Source organism: Ochlerotatus camptorhynchus, unplaced genomic scaffold, assembly GCF_037179485.1.
Source record: "Ochlerotatus camptorhynchus isolate MF236.1 unplaced genomic scaffold, CSIRO-AGI_Acam_v1.1 ptg000004l, whole genome shotgun sequence".
Classification (NCBI taxonomy): Eukaryota; Metazoa; Arthropoda; class Insecta; order Diptera; family Culicidae; genus Ochlerotatus; species Ochlerotatus camptorhynchus.
In genome coordinates this window covers 600,127-627,850 of record NW_027040496.1, presented here as the reverse complement: position 1 = coordinate 627,850, position 27,724 = coordinate 600,127, and the positions used below count along the sequence as shown (strand labels likewise).

Here is a 27,724-nt window from a genome sequence, read left to right as displayed (position 1 = left end):
CCTTCTGGCGTTTAAAAAAAGTGCTTAAAAACAAACCAAAGCCCATGCCGCCTCTAAGAGTTGATAATGAGGTTCACATAACAGCCGTCGAAAAGGCGAACTCCATTTCTCAACATTTTATGGCTTCGCATAATCTGGGTCGAGATATTGTCAGCCCGATGGAGGGTCCGGTGCTTGAGAGCGTCTACCAGCTAGCTACTGAGCCTAGCGAGCTTCCGGTGGACCGGAAAATCAAACTTGATGAGCTGGTGAACACCATCAAGTCGACGAAGAACATGAAGGCACCGGGTTTCGACGGACTCTTCAACATTGTCCTGAAGAATTTGGGACCGAAAGCGCATACTCTTCTGGTGAACGTCTTCAATTGCTGTTTAGAGCTTGGACATTTCCCAGCTACCTGGAAACGGTCCAAGGTGGTACCGATACCGAAGCCAGGAAAGGATCCTACCAACCCGTCAAGCTACCGTCCGATCAGTTTGCTTTCCTCGCTTAGCAAGTTGTTCGAAAAACTCATTTACGCCAGACTCCTCGAGCACACCGAGGCGAACGACATCCTACTGGACGAGCAATTTGGATTTCGACGAGGTCACTCGACGGTGGACCAACTCAAGCGGGTCTCAAACCTCATCAATCAGGCGAAGTCGGTCCTGAAGACAACGGTCATGGCGAAACTGGACATCGAAAAGGCATTCGATAACGTGTGGCACGATGGCTTGGTGCACAAGCTTCTGCAATTTCGTTTCCCCAGCTACCTGGTGAAGATCATCTCAGACTACCTCGACGGCAGGACGTCTCAAGTATGCGTAGGCAGTGCTCTCTCGGAACCGTATGATGTACCCGCTGGTGTCCCTCAAGGAAGCATCCTGTGACCCATATTGTACAATCTGTACACATCGGACATATCGACACTGCCGCAAGGTGGAACACTGTCGCTGTTTGCTGACGATTCGGCAATCAGCTAAAAGGGACGAGTAATGCGCACTCTCGTATCGAAGCTCCAAAACGGATTGGATGCTTACACCATATATCTCACCGACTGGAAGATATGTGTGAACGCGGCCAAAACGCAAACCATTGTGTTTCCGCATAGCAACACCGACCGGCTCAAACAGTCATCAAAGATAAAGGTTCTGAACGCTGAAACTGAGTGGTCACCCAAGGTACGCTACCTTGGCCTGATTCTCGACAGTAAGCTCCACTTCCGGTCGCTCGTGGAAGACTGAGTAAAAAAAGGCACCATCATGCTGAAACGTCGGTATCCGATCATCAACCGTCGCTCGAAAGCATCCACCATCAAAAAGCTGGCTGTCTACAGACCGATTGTTGCGCCTATGCTGGAGTATGGGTCTCCGGTATGGAAGGGTTGTGCTAAAACACATCGGAAGAAGCTCCAAGTCCTTCAGAACAAGTTCCTGAAGATGATTCTGAATCTACCTCCGCGCACACGGATAGCCAACGTTCATCGGCTGGCAAATCTCGACCAAATCGACCAGAGAATGACTGCGCTCGCCAGTAGGCACCAAACTAGGACTCTAAATTCAGAGTACGAAAAAATTAGAAATCTTTACCCATAATTTTGTAAATAGTTGGTTTAGTTATGATTTAATGTAGCTAGATAGGACACATGATGATGACGTGTGGAGTTTTTTGAGTGCAGAAAATCTTGGCGGCGTCGACTGGGATTGAACCCAGGCCCTTTGAAGTGAGAGGCAATCACGCTTACCACTACAACACCGGCGTCGCTACCCTAATGGTTCGGTAAATAAAAGTCCGACTCCCGTAAACTCTTAACGTGTTTCGAATTGAAAACAACTTCCGCTTTCCGATTTTTTTTCCGTTCTTGGTTTATTAGAGGTCAACAAAAATTTAATAGAGTAACGAAAATTATTTCTCGAACACACGTGTCCTGCTCATGTGTGTTTTGTTTCTCAGTATCTTTTCTTTAAAGAAGATTTTATGGGTTGTACAGTAGACTCTCTAGCATTTGATATTGATGGAACCATTGAGTTATAGAATTATCGAGCTATACAACAGCAACTCCATAGAGCAGCCAACAAACAAGGCATCCTTAAAATTTTCGTTCAGATTAGCGTTTCGTGAACTTGATGAAGAATGGAGAGCTTCATGACAGTTTCGATAACCTCAAGAACATTTCAGGAACTTCAAGAAAAGTTATGGTAAGTTTTAAGATCCTTGAAAAAGGTTAGCGAGCTTCAGGAAAGTTCTGATAACTTTATGGTAGTTCCATGAGCATCTGAAAAATTGTGTAATCTTTAGAAAAATGCCTAAAACATCATGAAATTATGAGGATTTAAAAAAAATGGCAGGAACTCTACAGAATTTTCCAAGAAAAAAGTTCAAAAGATCTTCAGAGCAGGTTCATTACTTTCAGGTCTATTCCAGAAACATCCACAGAAGAATATCGAAAACATCAGGGAAGTTACGCTCTTGGGTCATTCGTGACTTTTCCGGGGGTGAGATTTAAGCTCGTGACTTTGGCGTGAGATGTATGGATGCTAACCTCTAAGCCGGGGTCACACCGGGAAGTTCCAAGGATTTCAGGAATGATTAAATAACATCAGAGACATTTTGTATGAACTTTAAAGTTATCCGAGGAATGAAAGCAAATACCGAGAACATAGGGGAAGATTCATGAACAAACTGCGGTATAGTAAGGTAAGACCTGAGAATTTCTGTAAAATTTTCGCCACTTCAGGAAATCTTCGAGAACTTCAAGGCGATTCAATCAGCTTCAAGAAAACTGCTGGAACTTTTGAGAAGTGCTAAGAAATTCAGGGAAGCCAAACTTGAACATGAAAAAAACTGTAAATACTTTTAGAAATTACAAGAACCTCAGGCAACCGAGGTACAGAGCTTTTCAGACAAGTCCCACTAATTTCAGGACAGCTCGGGGAAGTTTAAAGATGTATAAACTTGAGTTTTGTTTAATTCTGGACAGCTCCATGAATTCAAGAGCCTTTTCGAGAAGCCTTGAGAGTTTTGGAAATTTCAACAACTCCTGTGAAATTTGAAAATCTTCATACATATTTTGAAGTAATGTTAATTAGAAAAGTCCAGATATTTTCGACAACTGCTACTACAATTCCATTCTTCTTTATAAATCACGATGCAGCACGCTTCTCAAATCTGCAGCATATAATTAAGATAAAACTTTGTGGTGTCAAAATATGCCTCCTGAGAAGTGTTTTTCTTCCCAAAGGCACGTCTGTTTCCGCTCGAGCACTGCTGAATAAATTATCCTTTCCTCTTGGCCGTGGTAAACAGTCTCAGTCTTGCCCCCAGATGTGGCCGCCAACAATTATCGAGCAGGATGTATTATTTACTAACGACTTGTTCAGTCACTAGGGAGAAAGAGAGAGAGACAGAGCTCAACCTACGCAAGTTGGTAGGTTATACCCATCCGGTCATGACAAAAGCACGTACAGTAAACCTGAAAATGTGACTCTCTAGTCGGCGTTGGCGTTTGGTAATGATGCGGTCACTGGAAGCCCGGTTCCACCAGTATAATTATTATCATCTCGCTGGAAAATTTATATTTTCTCGATTGAGCAATTCAAATTGTGACCTTGCAATGAAATCAATCAATTTGTGAATTTCTGCTTATTTCTTTTTTTTTTCCCTCAGCAGACACTTCACTGGCCAGAGTTAATGACTTTTGGATAAATCGAATATTTACATTTTCACATTTTCAGACCATCACTTTCCTTCGTCATTTTTTCATCCTAGTCGAACGAGGGGATCGATCATAAATTTAATAGAGTGTGAAATTGTTCGTCACTGACTGAAGGGGGGAAAACCGTCCATAATTTTGGACTACGCAGTTTTAACTCTTCTTTTGCTTTTCCTACTCTTCTGGAATTGATATTTATATAGTACCGTTTTTGTTCAATGCTATGTTTCCACAATCGAGATGGGTTCCATAAATAAGTGGTGCGATTGATTTTAATTGGAAACCTCAATTATTGACGGTGGCTGTTCGCGTTCCGTGGAAAAGATTAAAATAAGAACGCCTAGGCTATCCATCGCATTTGCATTAAGAGAGAAAGAGCTCACCTCGTCCAGTAGTGTCCCGTTCCTGCAGCTTCAGTTCATCTTTGTCCAGGACGATTCGATAGGGAATGTGTAGGTTGGTGGCAAGTACCAACGGAAGTGCCCAGTTTGAATCTGAAACGGAAGAGAAGTAAGCGAGTGTACAGAGGGTGGCATGGCAAGCAAATGTGTACTGTATATAATATGCATCATGATTGAATTGCTGAGTTGAAAAGTAAGTAGGGTAGAGAATGGCTGTAGCTGCCTCGAGACCCTATTCCAAGCACGGGGATTTTTTACAGAAAATTAATAAGAAAACTATCGATAAGATGCTCTATGATGCGTAGCATCATATTGCAAAAAAATGAGCGTTCACACCTTGCTTGGAATAGGGTTCTGCACCCTATGTTCAATCGAAGGGAATTCAAACAATGTTGTTTTTTTTTTACGAAATTGTGGTAAATTGAATTCCAAAAATCAATGAATAATTAAACTAACAAACTTCTTGCAACTGATTTATTTCGGCATATTAAGCCTTGTTTTCGATTTTTATAACAATCAATAACCTTACAAATCAATATGCTACAATCATTAATGAGTTTATTAGATATACATTTATGGTGTTTTTAATTTAATCGCAGCGGTGCAATTACAATATTTTAGCGCGATGTCCAAAAATTCAAAAGCAGTTTTTTTTTGACGAATCATTTCAGATTTCAAAAGCTCTCTTCACTCCATTCCTTTTGATATTTTACACAATATTTAAAAAAAGCGTTTGAATTTTTCGAAAAGGCATCAATGTAAATTGCACCTTAATTGTTGTTGCCACCGGGCACCTAACGAGCAGCGAAGTTATAGCATATTTTCACGCCATCGAGACAAAGTGGTACACATGCATTTGACTCAACTAAAGTGCACACAAATTTTAAATAATTAATTGTTAAATTACAACATATAATTTTTTTGAGAAACTAATTTTTTAAACCTGAAGGACGTCCAGCGCACATCAGTCACACAAAGTTGCAGCAACTTGATTGTGACTAAAGCAGTTACCTAAATGGGTTTGTGACAAGTGTGCTACTAGGGATGTAGGAACCACTATTACTGTGAGAAAAATGAGACTGTAACCTGAAAATGTTAAACGTCAAAGTGGTAGGGTAGATGTACCTGTCATATCTATACGTTGCTATTGTGGTGTGTTCGAATTATGGCTATGAAAATGATTTTTAATTTGCGCGCCTCACCCACCATGCTTATTTTCTTTATTATCGTGATTTTTTAGCCGTGATGAACTAGCACATTACGTTTGAAAGCAGAAGGTCCCCAAGTAGACGACAATATCAATTCCATAGCAAGTTTTACTTTTAAAATTGGGGAACAGAACATCAAACATTGCTATTAGTTTGTTTGATATAGGAGGTAAAATATCAAAAAGTATATCAAATAATCTTTGGGACCAAAGCTAAGTAAAAGCGGTGCCAGTGGTTTAGTGGCTAGCGTAATTACCGCTCACCCCAAAGGGCCTGGGTTCGATCCCAGTCGGCATCGCTGGGATTTTCTGAGACATAAAATCTGTGAGTATGCCTTCCTTCGTCGGTCCCCGGTCCATGAGCTGATGGGTCCATTAAGGTCCAGGTGTGAGATATGCCTTCCTGCCGTCTGTAGCATTGGTACTAGACCTATGCGCCGCCACGCCGCCTTAAAAATGCATCTTGAACGCGTTGAAATTATAACTTGTGTGCAAATTGAGTGAAAACCCACTCAATTTATAGAAAACCAAATATACTCTAAATTGAGTAACATAGCCAGAACTTAATTTTGAATAAAACGGCTAGGTACTTGTTAATGAGTTATTTCTACTCATTCCCATAAATCCAAAATAGCAGCAGAGATGCTCAAAGCTGATTCCATGCTATCCGCTCAAATGTTGCATCAACTATTCTGTTATATCTGGGACACCACGACTTTTCTGGCCGACTGGATGCAGGGCGTCTTAGTGAAGGTCTCAAAGAAGGAGGATCTGACTGTGTGTGACAATTGGCGAGGCATCATCCCAAGTAGCATTTCTTGTTTTATTGCACTCTATTAGTGGTTATTGAGATCAATTTCATAAAACCGCCAATAAAATTAATAGCTCCAGCACAACCTTTTGATAACCGCTATAAGATCGTCATACAGCTTAGTGGACCACTCTTGATAAGGTTTATAAAGCATGTTTGAGAATCACAATAAAGCTGTCTTAAAACCTTTTGTCAGGAAGCCTCATACTCTACAAAAGGTTCTCATAGCCTCTATAAGAGTAATATTGTATCCAAGCAGTTTTATTACGCTTTGGTGAAAATCAGTTATAAAGCCAATTTAATTTTTATTGGCATCAAAGCAACCGCCATAAATTAGCTTGTTGTTGTTCTGTTCTGCTGAAACTTTTTTTCCAAATGGAAATCTTTAGCGGTAAAAATATGTTTGAGTGTTGGTGTCAAGATCACCATGCCATCAATTTTGTTTCATGGCGACATTAGTGAAAATTTTAAAGAAAATATATGACTTTTTAGAAGTTCCAAAACATATGCGCTTGAAATGTTATCGTGTATATTGAGATAATATGAGCGTTAAATAAATGCGCCTCCAAAATAATTCAAGTTAACAAAAAAGATTGTTTCAGAAATCAAATGAATTTGATGGAATTACCTTAATTTTACAGAAAATTGATCTCAATACATAAACTCATACCAATGCACACTGGAAATCATTTCGGATATCTTATTTAGCCATTATTTTATTAAAATTTCTTGGATTTTATTCCAAGGCTAATGGCATTTTCATAATGACAATATGGCGACAGAGGACAGCAGGCAAGAAAAACACCAAGCGCAATTTCTTAAAATGTCTAATGCTTACATTGCACACTGGGTCAGGAATGCAACCTAGCGGATCAACATTAATAACTCCGAAACGAAGCATTTCCGTGACTTGGTGTCTTCGGCAAAATTTCTCGTCATAATAAGGACCATCTATTGACATAAACAAATAGTTCAAAACTCTTCCGCAAAGATGGTGCCACAATCTAACTTCTTTCTCTGACGTTTTGGAGACTTGATGTTTTGAGCAAAGTTGTTTATCTTGACAAAATAAACAGCTATTTCAAAGACGTTAAATTTCCACTGTCTACTGGTTCCAAGTTATATGGAGTTAAAGAAAAAAAATGTTGAAAATATGGTTTTTTTTTCTGTTTCTGTTTTTTTTTGCTTACAGCTTTATAATGTTTTATTATTCTCTTATGCAAATACATTAAATAAATAGATTTTGTGAAGAAACATACTGGATTAAACTTCAAATTTCAAAGATATTGTTGAAAAAACGAGAAAAAAAACACAATTTTTGAACATTAATATCTCCCAAAGCGCAAAAAATCGCAACCTGTCGACTTTCTCTTTCGTTGATAACTTATTCACAGAACCGTTTCTTGATGTGTTTGTCGTATTGGATGCTAGATAAAAGCCTCTTTTATCGATTTATGTGCTGAAAATACCTGGGAATGTCTTTACATGACCGTGAGGATGCAAAGAGAAAGTTGACGAAGCGAATCTGTCAATATTACTTAGAACCTAATGCAATGTTCAGCTTGAATTCATTTTTTTATTTGAGGGCAAATGTATATTCCTATTCTACGGGTGCAACCGATGAATTTTACAAACATTTAGAAAAGTTTTGAATGGTACATTAACCTTTATGAAAAGTTATGCGTGATTTCAACCTTTTTGCCCTAGGACTGCCACCATTTCGACCAAGATTCGACCGTGTCACCCCATGTATATGCGAGCGAGACGTATACACGAAATGTTTTCATGCTCATGCTAACAATGTTGTTGATTTTCTTTGCGCTTCGCTTGGAAGTACCGGAAAGTTTTGATTCTTTTCTATGTTGTAAAAATAAACCACCTATTTACATTTCTGACAAGTCGCAACTGAATGCTTATAATTGTTTTAAAATAACTGTTTCATGGCCAACTAGTTTTATTGCGCTTATTTATAAAGCAACGAAAGGATTATTTTTTTGGTTTTATAAGGGCAATTTATATTACTTTTTTGTATACTTCAAAGCAATCATAAAACCTTTCATAAGTGAAAATAGCATAAGCATCAGTTGGTTTTTTAATTAGCTTTATAGGGGTTTTGTAGATAGCTATAAGAATTTTTCATGACTTGCATTGTATATGACCGTCATAAAGCTGTAGGTAATGGTTGCAGCTGCAATAAAACCTTTATAAATTTGGAATATAGCCAAGCAGCTCTAGATTTGTTACTTGGGATGTTACTATTCTCAAAGTTCTGTGCAAAGTTATCCTGAATCGGATACAGGAGAAGATCGACGTGACTCGCTGGCGGCAGCAGGCAGGATTCTGTGTCGGAAGATCTTGTGTGGACCATATTGTCACGCTCCGCATCATCCTGGAGCAGGTCAATGAATTCCAAGAGTCCCTTTATTTGGTATTCATTGACTACGAAAAAGCCTTCGATCGACTCAATCACGAGAATCTGTGGGGCGCCCTGAGACGCAAGAGAGTCCCGGATAAAATCGTCAACCTCATCGAAGCGCAGTATCAGGCTTTCACGTGCAGAGTTCTGCATAACGGAACCTTGTCTGACCCTATCCGGGTAGTCGCTTGTGTGAGACAAGGATGCATATTATCACCGCTACTGTTCCTCATCGTAATCGACGAGATCATGGTGGGTGCATGGGACCGTGTACCGAACCGTGGGTTGCTTTGGCAGCCTATTATCATGGAGCATCTCAACGACTTCGATTTGGCTGGTGATGATGCTCTACTAGCACAATGGCGCTCTGATATGCAGAGTAAGCTCAATGACCTAGGCGACCGCTCCTCTGCACCATAAACGTCAACAAGATCAAATCGTTGGATGTCAACACGGGCAACTTTACGGTAGCGGGGAAAACAGTGGAGAAGGTCGAAAGTTTCCAACATCTTGGCAGCCAAATAGCATCGGCCGGCGGGAGCAACAGGTGCCCGAATCAAGAAGGCTACCCAGACAACCAGAATGCACGTGTATTCTAAGTTGTTTTCGTGATATACAAACATATATACAAACAAACAATTCGTATATAATGCAAAGAAATGGCTTATACGTACAAAAGTGGAGGCCATATACGTGCATATTTTAATTTAATTTAAAATTAGTTGATTTAACATCATATGCGATTTAATCTGTAATAACAAATTCATTTTGAAAAGTCTTACGATGTAATTCGATTTAATTTGTGATACAGTACGACGGAAAAATGAGTCAACGGAAATTTGCATTCTACACGATTTAAATGAAACATAATGCGAGGTATGCCATTCTTATATGCGATTTTGACTTAAACTGTAGCAATTTACGATACTGTCTGTACATTGTTATACGACTTCTGGTTGTCTGGGTAGGGCTGTCTTTGCGCGTTTACGAAACATATGAAGATCAAACCAGATAATTCAACGCACCAAAATCCGAATTTTCAACTCGAACGTGAAATCTGTGTTGTTATACGCCAGCGAGACGTGGTGTGTATCAGCGGAGAACACTCAGAAGCTGCAGGTCTTCATCAACCGATGCCTGCGGTATATAATTCATGCCTGGTGGCCTCACAACTGGTTCTCGAATACCGAGCTCCATCCTCGATGTCATCTGAAGCCGATAGCAACAGAAATTCGAGAGCGTAAGCGGAGGTGGGTCGGCCACACACTTCGACGGGGCGGAAACGAAATCTGAAAGCAAGCGCTGGATTAAAATCCGCCACTTTTCATCGTAGCAGAGGTAGACCCAGGGGCTCATGGCGGTGGAGCCTCAACAAGGAAATAAAACATGTCGATAGGAATCTGACCTGGGCCCAGGTCTAGACAAAACCGAGCAGCCGCCCAGGAAGGAAGGAAGGCCCTTTGCACCTCCGGTGGTGTACAGGACCCTTAAGTAAGTATCCTTGGTTGGTAGCATGGGATCGCAAGGTATTGCGTGTGCCCGCCAAGTGAATGAGTTTTCAACATAGCTGGGCTGACCGTATCTGCGCGACGGTCAGGCATCCACCCTAACAATGTGGATAAAACAATCTTCATTCATGAAAATTACAGCATTTGCAAAAACAGAGTTTTGCAGTAAGCAGTGGTTGTTACGTAATGCAACAGATTGCTTTTATATACTATCCACCCCTACATAACGTACTATTCTTATACTCAATAAAAGGGTTGCAACACTTGCCATATGACTCCACCCCCTGTAATTTTAACAAGCACTTGACATACTTTTCTAAACTAATTACACATGCACAGCCAATGAAAACGCTCAACATTTAGTAAGAGTTACTCATATTTGAGTTCAGGTTACTCAAAATTTGCGAAAACGTAGGTCACCCGTAGAATGGGTTAATTTTTCGACGCATTTCCGGGGAAAACTTCTCGAATACGAAGAAAACTGGTTGTGGTTTTTGTCTGTCTACAAGTACACTTCCAACCTGTGTATAATTTTCTTAAATTTTCCCCATAGTCGAGAAGTTTTCCCGGGAAAGTGTCGGATTTTGAGCGATTTTGAGTAATCTGAACTCAAATGTGGCTAGAATTTTTTGTCCATTTGCGATTGATTTTGAAAGTATTTTTTTCTAAATCATTATAATTAAACTCACGCCAACCAAGGCCGCCACGCCGCCGCCACCGGCAGAAAACAACCTATCATGCCGCCGCTGAAAATATTTTGATCGGCGAACAGGTCTAATTGGTACTCAGTACGGAAAACAACATCTACGGAAACCAAATTAAAAAAAATAACCTGAGTCACAGCAGTGCAAGTAAATAATTGCCATATCTGAAGAATAACAAAAATCATAACAAATTTACATTACATCTTGTTATTATATCTCATCAAACTATTAGGATATTGTTTAAGTCAAACAATTTAATGCCATATTATTAGCTTATTCTGCTGTCAGATAAAAAAAAACTCTTGAATTCATGATACCAAAATATTATAACAATATCAAATTATTCTTTGATAGCAGAATAAACTATTAACTTGTTATAGCGCACAACTTATCAATAACATAATAAGATATTGATAGTAAAATTTGATATTATTTTGCTCAGCTTTTACTATTCCCCTCTACCCGGGTCAGACTTAGGACCTGGAAGAGAGAGGTTTCAATTTGACATCAAAGTAAGGTACAACTGGCTCTGATCAACCGCCGAAAGAGAAAAAACTTTATGCAAAATGAGAATTATATCGGGGTTGTGGTGAAGAATGGATGTTCAAACATGGCAGATCTCCACGGTAGAAGACAGTGCCCCGTCCGACAGAGATATCTCGATGGCTGAAAATAGAAAGGTGAAGAAAATACGATCATCGTCGAGAGAACTAGATTTGATTGTACAGGTGGAATAGCGGACAACGCAGCCAACGTCGAGGAGCCGGTACCAAGTAGATTCCTGAAGTTCTCCGGAAGTCAGTGTTGTTCGCGTAGCCTCTGGAACTCCGGGCAGACACACAGCATGAGGAACCATCGAGGCGGGGATGCGGAAAATTGGACAAACCTTGCGGAAAGGTGTGCCACCGAAATTGCGGGAAATTCTCGAGTAGCCGGTCCGGAGTCTTGAAATGATTCGCTGGTCCTTATACTTGTAGCTGTCCAGCCAGGGTCGTACGTTTTTCTTGATCTTCCTCAGAAAAGTGGACCACGACTGGAACCATTCATGCTTCCATGATAGTATTCGCAATCCAACGCCTCTCGTATAAAATGAGCCTTTCCAAAAGTAAGGTTCTTGTACGAGAGCCACATGGAATGTGCCATTTTGCATTATCTACATAGATTTATCGTTGCTGTTCTTTTAAGCACTGGGTAATTGCCAAGATTTGGGAGGAGGAGATATTACCGGAGGAGTTGATGGAAGGTGTCGTATGCCCAATCTACAAAAGGGCGACAAGTTGGATTGCTGCAACTACCACGCGATCAAACTGCTGTGCGCCGCCTACAAGGTACTCTCCCAAATTCTATGCCGCCGCCTGTCACCATTTGTTTCGGAGATGAACTAGCCATAGGCTAAAAATCTCCTTAATAAAGAACTAAAAAAATAATAATAATGTCACCATTTGCAAGAGAGTTCGTAGGGCAATACCAGGCGGGATTCATGGGTGCCCGTGCTACCACGGACCAAATTTTCGCGATTCGGCAGGTTTTGCAGAAATGCCGCGAACACAACGTGCCCACACATCATTTGTTCATTGATTTCAAATCCGCATACGACACAATCGATCGAGATCAGCAATGGCACATTATGCACGAGTACGGATTTCCGGATAAACTGACGCGATTGGTCAAAGTGACGATGGATCGAGTGATGTGCGTTGTTTGAGTATCGGGGACACTCTCAAGTCCCTTTGAATCTCGAAGGGGGCTACGGCAAGGTGATGGACTTTCGTGTCTGCTATTCAACATCGCGTTAGAAGGTGTGATCAAAAGAGCTGGGATAGACACGAGTTGCACGATCTTGAGGAAGTCCATTCAGCTTCTTGGCTTCGCCGATGACATTGACATCATGGCACGGAACTTTGAGACGATGGCGGAAACGTACATAGCAACGTACTGAAGGCTGAAGCTAGGCGGATTGGACTTGCCATCAACGCATCAAAGACAAAATACATGAAAGGAAGAGGTTCTAGGGAAGACAATGTTAGCCTCCCACCCCGAGTTCAGATTGACGTTGACGAAATCGTGGTGGTCGATGAGTTCGTGTATTTGGGCTCACTGGTGACCGCCGAAAATGATACCGTTAGTATATTTAAAATTAATCATTAATCGCTGAAACTATACAGGGTTACCCACTCGAAGTGTTACCAGATTCAAACTGCTATAACTACCACACTTTTAATGACAGCGCGCTCAAATTTATACCAATGACAGTTCATTCTATTGTTTACAAGCGTACATAAGTATTTTTTTCTCCGTCTTTTAGAAAAAAAAAGTTATTCGTGATCGAAAGAGCAAAGGAATTGGTGCGCTTGGACGAACGTGGCGAATTTCCGAACATTGTGTTCTCTGATGAAAAAAATTTCCCTATTGACCAGTTCATAAAATCTCAAAATGATCGTGTTTACTTGACCGAACGCACGTACGAGAATTTAAGCCAACGAATGGTCACCCGAAGTAATTTCCCATCGCAAGTGATGGCGTGGGCAGCCAAGACCTCTGAAGACCGCTCTCCAATCGTTTTCATCGAGCCTAGTGTTAATGTAAATGCGACTTTTTATCGAGAAAATATTTAAGAAGCTGATTTAGAGCCGTGGGTACGCAAACACTTCGGTCGCAAAGCATGAACGTTCCAACAAGACTCGGCACAGTCACATAAATCGAAAATTAAACAAGAATGGTTAAAAAATCATATTCCACGCTTCATTTCGTCGCCATAATGGCTTTCGAATTCGCCAGACGCAAATCCGATGAAATTTTCCATTTGGTCCATTTTAGAGAGCAAGGTGCGGACTAAAAAATATGCCAGTGCCAGATGTGCTAAAGAAAGCGATTGGAAGTGAGTGGGCCAAAATACCACAAGCTCACATTCGTGCAGCATACAACTCGTTTTTGACCATTTGAAGACCATTTTCAAGGCAAAAGGTGGCCACATCGAGCTAAAGTGGATGAATTCTGAAATTTTAATTATTTACAAACATTTTTGCCATTGGAGTCAATAAAAAATATTTCACTGAAAAAAAATTACTGTCGTTTGAATAGGTAACACTTCGAGTGGGTAACCCTGTATAAATTATCACGTATTTCTTTTGTTCATTACATACCAAGTGAAATTTGAGAACGTAATTTCAGTTGAATAGCTTGTTTAACCAGGGCTTCAACAATCGTCACGTCGGTCATAGCTTGTTATGATGACCTGAACCATGCGTAAGGAGCAAACCGAAACATTGAACGTCGTGTGAAAGTGGGACTTAATGAAGTCCTAAGTTCTCTTTCGTAGCTTTGAGTTTTAGGATTTGAAAGATCGTCGGTTGCAGTGGCTTGCTTACTGAGCAGAAAAACGCGGTCCCAGGTCCTTTTATATTAAAAATGTATGGTTAGATCGCTTTTTTATCGTGTATCTTGTAAAACTTTTCGCTGTCGTCGGTGCCAGGTTTGAATATCTATAACAACTTGCGTAACGGTATAATGTGATATGAGGTTCTCGGTGGTCTTAGAGCAACCGTTTTTGCTTACTAAGCAGAACATCGTGAGTCTAATCTCAAGCCCAGTGGTGGCACGAGTACTGGAGTTTAACGTTTTTCCTTAACATTTGATACTTTGTGCAATGACCATAGAGAAGACACACAAGCACAAACTGGCAAGCGGGAAAATGTCATAACATTTCAAAAACGGTTTTTTGCAGGCGACAGAACATTTTCGCACAATGAAGCAGACATGAATTTATGACATGTAGAATTTTGCTGTTTTCTGACTAATTTTAGCATTTATTTGAGGTTTATTGCATGGAATTATAAGATAAGAATGAATGCTAACCACTCATATGCATAAATTTTAAAAATTATACGTAAATAAGGGAATTGATAATTTACTGTCACACGTAAGCTTGCAGCTAAAATGTAATTAAGAAAAAAAGGTTTGAAAAATAATGGGCTACGACATTTTTCCTATTCTCTATCTCCGTCGTTTGCTAATAATGTAGAAACACACGACCGCCCGTGTGCTGGCTGTTTTGTTTTGGTCTGGACGATGGTTTTTCAAAAAATGTACTGTTGCAACCTCTGCTCAAGCCCATCCACATTCAAGATTCGTCAATCGTTTTATTTGTTGACATGACTACATGGTAATGGTAATGAGCTCTTCTGCCTAGTGGCAAACGTTTTTGCTTCCTGAGCAGAAGACCTTTGGTTCAATCCCCAAGCTCCTTCGCGTTATATGATCGTCAATTTTTTTTTCCTTTTTATTTGTTCCAAATTCAAAATAAATTACATTTCATTTCAACCAAGGTGCTCCAGTTACTACAGTATGTGTAGTATACACTTACCAGCCTTAATTGTTATGATATATATCTTAGTGTTTTTACATTGTTCCTGCCTTTGCAATTCAGTATTTTAAACAGGTTTTTTAAACCTGCATGTCAGTATAACAATTGAAATCTTAAAACTAAAAACTAAAACTAAATCTTATCGAAGTAAAAAGGGAATTGAAGATTGCAATGATTCTTGCCTGAAATTATTAATTATTTTGTTGGACATTTGTTCTAAGGTCTCAACATTCGAAATTCTAGGTACTTCGGTAGAACTGTAACAGGGAGGCACCTTCGAAATCATCTTCAGAACTTTGTTCCGGATCCTTTGAAGTGCTTTTTCCTGGTAGTGCAACAACAAGACCATATTGGCACAGCGTATACCATGGCCGGTCTAATAACATGTTTAAATATTAGAAGTTTATTCGTCAGGCAAAGTTAGGATTTCCTGTTTATAAGAGGATACAAACATTTTATATATTTGTTACATTTGGATTGAATGCCCTCAATGTGATCTTCAAAAGTTAATTTTTGGTCAAGTATTAATCCAAGATATTTCACTTGGTTTGACCAGGAAATTGGAACTCCGTTTATAGTGACTTTTTATGTGACTACTACTAGGTTTCAAAAAGGAAGCCTTAGGCTTATGTGGAAATATTATAAGTTGAGTTTTGGAAGCGGTGGGAAAAATCGTCCATTTTTGTAAATAAGATGAGAAAATATCTAAACTTTTCTGCAGTCTGCTGCAAATAACACGAAGACTTTTTCCTTTAGCGGAAATGCCTGTGTCATCAGCGAACAAAGATTTGTGGCACTCTTGAGGCAAATCAGGGAGGTCCAAAGTGAAAATGTTATACAATATAGGCCCAAGAATGCTACCCTGAGAAACTCTTGCTCTAACAGGTAGTCGATTAGATTTGGAATTTTTGTAATTAACCTGCAGAGTTCTGTCAGTTAAATAATTTTGAACTAATTTCATAATATAGAGTGGCAAATTAAACTTTTTCAATTTAGCAATCAAACCTTCATGCCAAACACTGTCGAATGCTTTTTCTATGTCTAGAAGAGCAATTCCAGTTGAGTGGCCTTCAGATTTGTTTGAACGAATTAAATTGGTAACTCTTAAGAGTTGATGAGTAGTTGAATGCCCATGGCGAAATCCAAACTGCTCATCTGCAAAAATTGAGTTCGTATTGATGTGAAGCATCATTCTATTTAAAATTATCTTTTCAAAAAGTTTACTTACTGAAGAAAGCAAACTTATTGGACGGTAGCTAGAAGCTTCAGCTGGATTTTTATCCGGTTTCAAAATTGGAACAACTTTTGCATTTTTCCATTTATGAGAAAAGTATGCCAAATGGAAATATCATTAAATAATTTTACCAAGAAAGACAAGGTTCTCTCTGGGAGTTTTTTTAAGAGGATATAGAAAATTCCATCATCACCTGGAGCTTTCATATTTTGAAACTTTTTAGTTATAGACCTTACTTCGTCCAAATCAGTCCCCCAGGAATCATTAAAAATATTTTCCTGAGAGAAAATATTCAGAAAATCCCGAACAACCTGATTTTTAATAGGACTAGTAAGACCCAAACTGAAATGGGAACTCTCGAATTGCTTAGCAAGTTTCTGAGCTTTTTCCAAATTTGTGATCAAAATTTTACCATCTTCTTTAAGCGCTAGAATTGTCTGTTGAGGTTTTTTCAAAATATTTGTGAGTTTCCAAAAGGGTTTGGAGCTCGGGTCTGATTTAGAAACATTATTTTCAAAAGTTTTGTTCCTCAGGGCAGAGAATCGCTTTTTAATTTGTTTTTGCAAATCCCTCCAGATAACTTTTATGGCAGGATCGCGTGTTCTTTGATATTGTCTCCTACGGACATTTTTAAGATTGAGCTGAAGATCGCCGTCTATTATAATTGAATCGAATTTAACCTCGAATTTTGGTACTGAAGCAGCTCTTACTTCAACTATAGAAGTAGTCAGAGATTCAAGGACATAATTAATTTAATCTTTGGTTTGCAAAGGAATGTTTGGATCGAAGTTATATTTCATAAATGTTCAATATTGCTCCCAATCAGCTCTTTGGTAATTGAAAGTAGAGCTGTTGGGATTACAAATTATTTCTTGGGATATTTCAAAAGTTACTGGAAGGTGATCAGAACCGAAGTCAGCATGAGTAACCAATTGGCTACAAAGTCGACATGAATCAGTTAAGAACAAATCAATAGTTGAGGGATCTCTTGCTGAATAAAAGCATGTTGAGCTGTTTGGATATTGAATAGTGTAATGTAATAACCTGCAGAACAATCATCAAACAGAATATTACCATTGGAATTGCTTTGAGCATTATTCCATGAGCGGTGTTTTGCATTAAAATCACCAATAATGAAGAATTTAGACCTATGACGGGTAAGTTTCTGAAGGTCACCCTTGAGAAAATTCTTTTGCTGGACAACGCATTGGAATGGCAAATAGGCAGCTATAAACGTAAGTTGTCCAAATTTTGTTTCAACAGAAACACCCAAAGTTTCAAAAACTTTGGTTTCAAATGACGAAAGAATTCTATGTTTGATTCGTCTATGAACAATGATGGCAACTCCACCACAGGGTCCATCAAGACGATCATTTCTATAAATTAAATAATTTGCGTCCTTCTTAACCTTATGGTCAGGTTTAAGGAACGTTTCAGTTATAACGGTAATATGCACGTTATGAACTCTCAAAAAGTTAAATAGCTCGTCTTCATTAGCTTTAAGAGATCGAGCATTCCAATTTTAAATATTTAATACTTTAAAATTCATTTCTGAATTTTAAAGTCATGACAATATTGTTTGCAAATTTTACTCCAGCTTGAATAGCATCAAACATGGAGTTAGATTTAAGCATATCAGAAATCATGTCAATTAATGATTTCTGTAAAAATTCCATTTTAGGGGAAGTAATCTTCCTAAGTCAAATTTGTAAAAATTTCCGTTAGAATTACGTTGGTAAGTATTTGATTTCTACCCGTTGCAATAGCAGCATAGGTAGCTCAATTAACTCGCTGAACATTGTTAGCAGCGAGGGGAGTAGGTATAGATGAAACATTTGAAGCAAGGGTGATATTTGTACCTACGGGTACGAATGTAGAATTTGTTCCACGCTGACAGTTGTTAACAGCAGAGGAATTTGTACCTGTTCGGAAACGTGGAGCGTTTCCTACCTGTCGGTTAGAACGAGATTGTAGGATCGCTTTGCGAGTCTTACATTCCCAAAAATTGGATTTGTGGTTTTCACCACAATTTGAACATTTAAATTTCTTAGGATCTTCTATCACAGGACAATCGTCCTTTGCGTGAGAGGAATCACCACAATCCATGCATTTAGCAGGCATGTAGTAATTTTTAGTTCCGTGACCCCATCCCTGGCACTTACGGCACTGGGTGAGGTTTTGGAAATTTTCTCCAGTCTTCCTGAAGTGTTCCCACTTCACTCGGACATGGAGCATAAGGCTAGCTTTTTCGAAGGCCTTAAGGTTGTTTGTTCACTAGACTTGAAGTGAACTAAATAAAAATCATTAGAAATCCCGTTGCGTAAATCGCCATGATGGGATTTCATTTTCATTTTTATTACTTGGAATGGCACAACTCCAAGTAATTTTGCCGTTCATCTTTGATCTGATCCAGGGATTCACCACTGGGCAGTCTTTTCATCGCAACCTTAAACACACGTTCAGTTTTGATGTCGTATGTAAAAAAATTATGCTGCTTCTCAGTAAGATACTTGAGAAGACATTTAAATCCGTCCAAGGTTTCAGCCAATACACGGCATTCACCCCGACGTCCAATTTGTAGTGAAAACTTAACTTTCACGAAGTTCAAAAGCTCCATGCAAAGAGCTTGGAAATCGTAAGTGATTATCACAATAGGGGGATTTTTTTTCCTTCTTGGCATTAAGCCGGGAAAGTTTACTAGAATTTTTCTTGGATCATTCTCATTATCCGTGAGCAAATCACATTGATTACTCAAATTAATTCGATCAGAAGGGGGATCAAGAGTTTGCCCCTTTCTTTTGCGTTTAGGCGCCATGGCGGCTGTAAATTTTTATCCAAATCGACTTCCAAGCAGATTACTATAAGAATCTGAAGGATCGAAGAGGAATTTTCCAAATCGAAATCCAAGAAGGATTACCTCGGGTAGGGTCCAAACAAGGATCGAAGAGGAATAAGAGTTGAACAAGGTAGAAATTTTACAGGTACAGCACTGAAAAGTTTGTTGAAATTTGTTGTAGCTTTAGGTAGTAGTGACACTTTCTTTAGCAAAAAGCAAATAGATCCGCACGGCAAGAGAGCACGATGCGGACTGCTTAATCGTCAATTAAGCTTATCGTGTACCAAAACGAGCCCAACTCTATTACCCAATATCCCAGTGATTCCTCGTGGAAGTGCAGAGGTGTTCTCGGCTTCCATCAAAGCGCACACACATTCCTACCCCTTCCTTTCTTGACCTGTGTTCGGGCGCGGCCAGCGCTGGTATTGCCTAGTTTGATATCACCAGTTTTTACACATTGAGGATGATTGCTAGTCCCAAGCATGGTCTGTTGGTTCTCTGTGTAATTACAGCGGGTTTGGCAATAACAGAATAGCAACTGTGGGCGGTCAATCATGCTCCTGCTCATGCTCATGCTATAGTCACTTTAACGCTCTTGGGTCATTCGTGACTTGTCCGGGGTGAGATTTGAACTCGTAACTTTGACGTGAGAGGTATGGATGCTAACCACTACGCTGGAGTTACCCCCACTTAGGATAAATGGACTGTGTAGATGTTCAAAGAACATTAGAGAGATTTTCTGCACCTCAGGTTTTGTTGTGTGGCTAATGCCGCCTTTGCAACCTGTGGAGTACGGTGCTGCTCATCATGTAGCAGCGATAAATTGCAAATGTTTTGCAACCTACTATATCAACTAGATAATAAACTATTTAAAACAACGTCATTAACGTCAGGGGCCGACGCATCGTTATTTTAGGCAGATTTATATTTTAAGGACGCAGATATATTGGGTGCGACTACTCAAATTTTAGGAACACAGTACTGGAAACAGAATAGTTTTTATTTGACCAAAGTAATCATTCGTTAACAATGTTTTTCAAATATTTAGCTACAAGTTTTACTTTATATTCACATATGATTCCATTAATTATTGAAAAATAAAAGGTTATTTTTTTATTCAATTTTGAAAAACGTGATATGAGCGGAATTTGTTGCGTGATTAAACCGAGAGTAATATAAATGAGGTGTGAGAAAAACACACCTTGTACAATTAGGAAGATTAATATCCACATTCGAATCTTCATGGAAGATAACGGTACTGACAACATTTCCAGGATTAGTCATTTCCATTTAATTCCTCTGCCTTATTTGCTGATCCTTGACAGATACGCGTATTTCGTCTACAATGTGCAGACTTCTTCAGTGTCTTGTACTAATACTCGACTTATTAGTATTAGTACAAGACACTGAAGAAGTCTGCACATTGTAGACGAAATACGCGTATCTGTCAAGGATAAGCAAATAAGGTAGTGAAATTAAATGGAAATTACTAATCCTTCTCTCTCTCATTATACAGGTATTCCACTTAGACGCCCACATTCATCAGGAACATTTCCAGAACAAATTCCACGGCGCTATCCACGGAAAGGGTTGCCAATTCTCTATGGCCCAATTTTTAAGAAAAATTAAATTTTCCAAATTTTTAACCTACAACTAAAAATGATGATCATCCGAAAAATTACACACTTGACTAGAGTAAATAGTCACTCCAACGTCCCTAGTAGCACGCTTGTCACAAATCTATTGTAGAAACTTATATACGACTTATATCAGTTATAAACAATTTGCTGTAACTTATTGTGATGAAAGTGTGCTATTCGGGGTAAGTGCATTTGTAAATTTTGACTTCAATCGTCAATTTATCGAAACTGCTGGCTTGCCTACGCAATGGTAAAAAGGTAAATGAATTATTAAGCAATGACGATGTTCCTTAATAAGTAAAAAAAAAAAATCTCCTTAAAAAAGATCGGGCTGCTCCTTAAATGATTGATCATAATACGTTAAAAATCTTAAAATGCTCAGTAAATATTTAAAGTACGCTTACTGAAATAGAGAAAACTCTACATTAAGCATTTGAAAATGCTCCTTAGTATGCACCACTTTGCACAATTTTGAAGTGTTATTGTACCATACATCATCGGAAAAGCTGATGTAGAAAGGTTAATAAGTACCATGAAATCAGCTGAAATGTTCAGTAAATCATTGTGTGCATTTGTGCATCTTAACTGAACATTTCAGCTGATTTCATGGTAATTAATGACCTTTCTACAGCAGCTTTTCCGATGATGTATAATACAATTACACTTCAAAATGGTGCAAAGCAGTGCATACTAAGAAGTATTTTCAAATGCTTAATGTACAGTTTTCTCTATTTTAGGGAGCGTACTTTAAATATTTACTTAGCATTTGAGGATTTTTAACGTATTTTGATCAATCATTTAAAGAGCAACCCGATCTATTTTAAGAAGATTTTTTTTTACTTATTAAGGATAATTTCATCTAATTTATTGAGCAAAAGTAGGGCTGCCCTACGCAATCAAACACCACCATCAGTTAGGGGGGAAATTTCGCCTTCGCGTAACCGAAATGATTTTGAGCGTCACTTTTCGGTGACAAAAAAGCTCCAGATGGCAGAAAAAGAATATCTTATTTTCACAATAACAATTGTTGCAGCTGTTGTTCATCTCCTGCTTCAGGCATCTTTATTCAGATAATTGCACCGTTCGAAGCTGTTTTCAAGCCGAAAACATCCGTCTATCCCATCTGTTTGATTTTGAATTGGATTTGCAAACAGCCAGCGGAAACAAAATGTTGTGCTCAATCATCAAATGTTTTAGCGTATCTTAAATTATCGCAAAGCTATCGTCTTTTCAGCTATGTAAATCCTAGCTCACGCCAAAGTTGACAGAAGCTTTAAATGCTGAGGCATTCTGTTTAGTTTTCCACGTAGGTTTCGGTTTCCATGTAACTTGAGGGTGTTATCAGATTGCATGTAAATATGTCCACGTGATAAAGCACGAGATGAGCTTAGCTGCGAAAACAAAATCCCCGGTTTGTGCACCGAACAAAGTACGTTTGTAACTATATCTACTTTCATTTATCCAAATCCGCTCTTAAAGCAGCGAATGACACCCAAATGTGTTAGGTGGCAGTTTGCTTTTATGCATGTTCATTTCAGCAATTTATGGCCTCTTACTCGAGCTTCGTTGAACCAAAGATTCAAGAGCCCGAGCATACAAATTTGTACATTATGTGCCCCAGTGCGTAATTCGGAGGTTTATCTTACACTGAATGCAATCCACCTGAAATGCGAGATTTCGGCAGGTTCTCGACCCAGTCCGGTAGATACTGTGGGTGTTTGTTTGTTTTCTGATGCTATTATTTGCGTAAATATTTATGTTAACACCGCCCGTGCTGCTAGGGAGCTAATTTGTTAGATTCGAGATTTGCCGTGTTTAACGGTGCAGGTGAAGGTGCAATTATTTGCTCAGATTGTTGTTTTGGGATAAGACTTGAGCAATATGCCAGCATAAATTAGGGATAGGCGAGATTTAAAAAAAGAATCGGTGAAAGTGAAATGATTCGCAAGACTAGATTGGAAACCGAACGGCAGTCCACAGTTGGAAACTGAAAATCCTACAAAAGCCGTAAATCAACTATCTATTTCTTTTCACCGGACAGAGTTGGAATAACCGATGATGCACGTGGACAGCTAGTTAGGTGAAAGCGTGCTGTAGTTGCAGGGTTGCAGCACGACGCAGCTCCGGTTAGTTGATGGAAATTGATTTTCCAGCCACCGTCAATGCAAGGCTGAACGAATTGACAAGCACGAGTATGGAGTAGGGAAGAAAACATACAAACATGCTATGCTATGACGAAGAGATTTCCAACAATGAAGCCAAATGGATTTCGAGATGTGTCAGCAACCACCACCGTCTGTAGAATGCACGATGGCGTGCATCAATGTCCTAGTCTTCTTTCTCTCGTTCGGAATCGGACAGGACATGCAGTGTCACATCCAGACACACACACGCACACTGCTCGATCCGGTGGCATAACGATGGATGTTGATTTGCAGCAGAATCAGCAATGAATGGCTAGAGTCAATGCGAGCGTAGGAGTTTTGCCGGAGGTGAACAGGAAAGACAGCGTAAATATTGTTCGTTCAAGAAAAAAAATAAGCGTTTCCGCTGCTCGACATCGTTGAAATCATACAAAACTGGATCTTCGCAATACAGTTTTTGTCTGCTAGCTTCGGGTCAATTGACTACCTACTAAACTTTTGAAACCAGTTTTATTTTGCTGTGCACGACACCACTTTAGTCGAATCATGTAGCGTTTTGGGAAATAATCGAGCAAATGTATCTGGAAAGTATCAGGTTTAGTGGAAAAAATGTTTTATTAATTCAAGAAATTTTTAACTATGAAAGATTTATCGAGATTATATTAGCTTCACAGCAAAAAATTAATTTTGATATCACATCAAAGTGGATGCACTTCAATCGTGTCAAAAATATGGTGTAATATTACTTGCCAAAAAGGATAAAATTATCATTAATACTGTGCATGAACTGAAATTACGCTGCACGCTGTGTCTGAAGGCACTTTTTTTGAAACTTTCATGTACCTCAGATTTTTCTTCACAAGAAGTTAGTATTGATCCTAACAATCAAATCGGTGAAGATATATTTCATCTTGGGTTTTTTTAGAAAAAGTGTTTTGAAGTATACTTAGCCGTTTACAAAGGCGTATACGGACTTTTAATGATACAAAAATGTTACAGACCGAAAAAAATTCAGCTGAAAGTTATTCAAAAGTGGATTAAAGTTCTCACCAAGTTTCAATGGTACAGTGAGATTCCCCGGTACTGAAAGATATCGTAGCTTTGTCATGATCTAATAATGTTTAAATAAATAAAATAATTATAAATTGTTTTAATCTCTAAATTTACTGCTATTGTCATTCCATTGCAAAATGATATAGTGGTTCTCAGAAATTGGTAAATAATTAAAGTTTTGCTCCTTATCGCAAATTTATTTTATTTGATTTTGTCGTTAGGGTGACCATTTCAACGTTAGAGTAGGCCAACAAATATATTTTTTTTATTTCTATCAATAATGATTTTTTTCAAAAACTCATAACTTTTGAACCACTGACCCGATATCAAAGATCAAATTATCAAATGAAAGGTAATAACAAATTATCTTAACAAAAAAAATGATGATACTAAAAAAAAATATATCTCTGCAAAATATCTGTTTGTTAGCTGATATCTCAGCAAAATGTTATTTGTTAGCTGAGTGTCGGCAATTGTTTTACTGAATCTCAGCAAAATAAATTGCAGAAATACTCGGCTGTTGGAATCTCGGCGAAAAAATTTAAGTGTGTAAGTTTAGCCAATTTTAGCGTCTGTAATATAACAAAAGTATAGCCAAAATATAACTTTACGCTATATGTTATAAATACAACTGTTACATACTGACCTTATTAACACTCAGATTAAGATCTTTCTTAATGCTGAGTAAATCTTCGTAAGACATCTTAGATTTTTTCCTGACTGTTTTAAATTTAAACCCATTGGTCTTCCTGCGATGTTTGGAAAATTAATCTTGGCTAGTTTTTTGGCAGCAAAGTGATCTTTACTTTCGTCTGCCAATTTGGAGAGATTTTTGAGTTTAAGGTTTTCACTACATACATGACGTTTCCCAGGAGAATCCTGCGTCAGACATAATTTGCAAGTTTTTATGGATTTCTTTTTTTCTGCGGTGTTTTTTCTTACAAATATCTATACTCCCGCACAACTTTGACTGTCGAGTTTGGTTTGAACTTCTTGTTAACATCATTCTTCTGGATACTTGTGAACCTCAATTTTCATAAACTGCTCCTTTTTTATACCAGTAAACGGCTATGTAACATGTGTGAGCTGTACTCACGATAATTTTTTAGATGGAAAACTGTCATTTTACGCTCTTCCATGCCCTCGATTACATTTCATAAGGGAAGCGTAAAAGAGAAAGAGATATCTCAAGAAATTCTCTGTATAATACCTGTTTTCGAAGACATGGAGGGAGATTTGATCCTCCAACGACCCGATGAGACAGCTTATAGAAGTTATATATAGTTCAAATTCAAAGCCCTGTTCATAAGTTTTTACTTACTTCGATGAAATTCTTCAAATTTTCCTGATGTTCTTTGAACGTCTCTGAGTTTGGCTTTTTTTTTTCCTGAAATTCTGAGATATTTCTCAAAGTTCACAGTACTTTCTTAATGTTATTCAATTTTCCCTGTCAAGCGGCGCCGGTGATGTAGTGGTAAGCGTGATTGCCTCTCACCCCAGCAGGCCTGGGTTCAATCCCACCGCCGCCGGGATGTTCTGAGGCATAACATCTCTGATCATCCTTCGGAAGGTAAGTAAAGCCGTTGGTCCCCGGTTCATGAGTTGATGGGTCGATAGGGCAGGGTCCAGGTGTGGGAGCTGCCTTCTTGGCGTCGGTAGCATTGGTGCGGAAAACAAGATCGACGGAAAACAAATCAAGGGAAAAAAAATTCCCTATGGTTCCTAGACCATCTTAAAGTTTGAAAATTTTTCCACACGCTTAAAGATCTTTTTGCAGAGCATCATTGAATTCATATAATGCTTCTATATGTCACAGAACTCTCTTGAAGTTCGTAGAACTTACCAGCAGGACATTGAACTCCCCTGAAGTTCACAAAACGTCCCTGAAGGTGGCAGAATTTTCTTGAAGCTTATATAACTTCTCTGAAGATCTAAGTACATCTTTTATGTTTTAAGAATTTTCCTAAAGTTCAATAAACTTATCTGAAAGTTGTTGAATTTCTGTGCTTCTTTGGAGGAACCTATTTAAAGATTGAAGAACTTTCCTGAAATTCACTACAGGTCCCTATCGTTCGCAGAATTTCCTAGAAAGTCGCTGAACCTTCCTGAAAGTTTCCTTAGACAAAGTATGAGTTTTTTTTTTTAATTTTTCTAGATTTTCTACACAATACATCCATAAAAAAAACACTCGAAACAGGACGAAAATCAATGCGTACTATGATTACGTGGGTGTCCTGCTCGTTTCTTTCTTTTTTTACTCTTATGAGGGAAGATAAATTAAACAAAGTGTTGTGCTACCAACAAATATTAATTTATTTAACGCAAAGTCGACATTATCAATATGGATCATACTTATTTAATGCCATAGGGATTAATTCCATCAACTTTTGAACCTTGTCTAACTGCATTTGTTCAATTCGTAATCGTTTTGTATGGTCAATATTCCATATATGCCTTCATAATCGGCTTTGTAAACTTCAAAACAAATTTTCTCAAAAAAACCAAGATAAAATATTTTAAAACGATTACAGATTTGATTGTTAGGATCAATTCTAACATCATGTGAAGAAAAATCTGAGGTACATAAGTGTTGCAAAAAAAGCGCCTACAGACATAGCGTGCCCGTGGGTGATACCATCCACCCCCCGCTTTTTCTCGACTATCATTCAACCAATTGAGCTGATTTTCTGCAATGGACTGACACACCGCCATCTTTTCCTAGGTAGCATAAAAAGTGCTAGGTGTGGGTCCGCGGTTATGCTCGCTATGACTAGTTGTCATTAGTATAGATAAGTTGCCACTTCCCTGATTCTTTGTATTTTTTTTAATAAATTGTAGTTCAAAAACGTCGGTTCTGATCAGAATGACGTCACCAATCATCGGGGCATCAATTTCCACTAGTTCCGCAAAAAATCTTGCCCTTCCAATTCTAGGGAAGCTTGTTCGATTTCCTGGGAAACAGTTAAATAAAAGGCATGCATTTTCACTAAAGATAGCACACACCGAACAGGAAAGCATTCCCTAGAAATTTACTCTCTGTTGAACTATCAATAAATTAAGTGAAAATTTCAGTTGATGCTAATGGAAACTTTATGGAAAGGTTGAAAAGAACTTCCACAGCAGTCGGAAAAAAAAACGTCCATAGAAAGATCGATGAAACTTCTAAAGGAAACTAACAAACTTTGTCGGGAGACAAACATCCAGGAAAAGTCGAAATAAAGTCGGATAAAACTTGCAGAGCAAGAGTAGACAAACTTCCAGCGGCATACACATTCGGGGCAAGTTAGAAGAAATCGAAAGAATCTTCCGGTGGAAGTCAGATTAATCTTCCGGGGGATGTCAGAAGAACGTTCCGGAGGAAGTTACAGAAAACAAATGTGTGTGTGTGTGTCTGTGTACTCCTTCACTGGTCGGCAGTGTTATTATGGAAGAATTCTCTCTACAATGTAACATTTGTAATCATTGTAGACAGCTCTAGTCCGGGAGTTAGAAGGTGATAGCTTTATTGAAGATCCAGCAACCCATTTCAGAATGTCTGGAGAGTCACGCCCATTCCGAGGTTACTTTCTCTAACAATAAGCTCCGCATGTATCAATTTGATATTAGTATTACACACACACATCCAGTTTCAACGTGTTCTTTTGAATCCTGGCACGTAGGGGAAATGGCTCTAATGTTGGCCTATGGATCTAAATAAGATTGGGCACATCGCTGCA

General features: G+C 38.7%; 1 protein-coding gene across 1 annotated transcript in view; it reads right to left on the bottom strand.

The window, feature by feature from the left end:
• The window catches only part of LOC135714821 (uncharacterized), a 464,202-nt gene that overhangs the window by 197,443 nt on the left and 239,035 nt on the right, over window positions 1–27,724 (bottom strand). Inside the window, exon 5 of the mRNA XM_065238233.1 lies at window positions 4,075–4,185. Within this exon, the coding sequence (XP_065094305.1) occupies window positions 4,075–4,185 (111 nt within the window). The remainder of the gene's footprint in view (window positions 1–4,074; window positions 4,186–27,724) is intronic.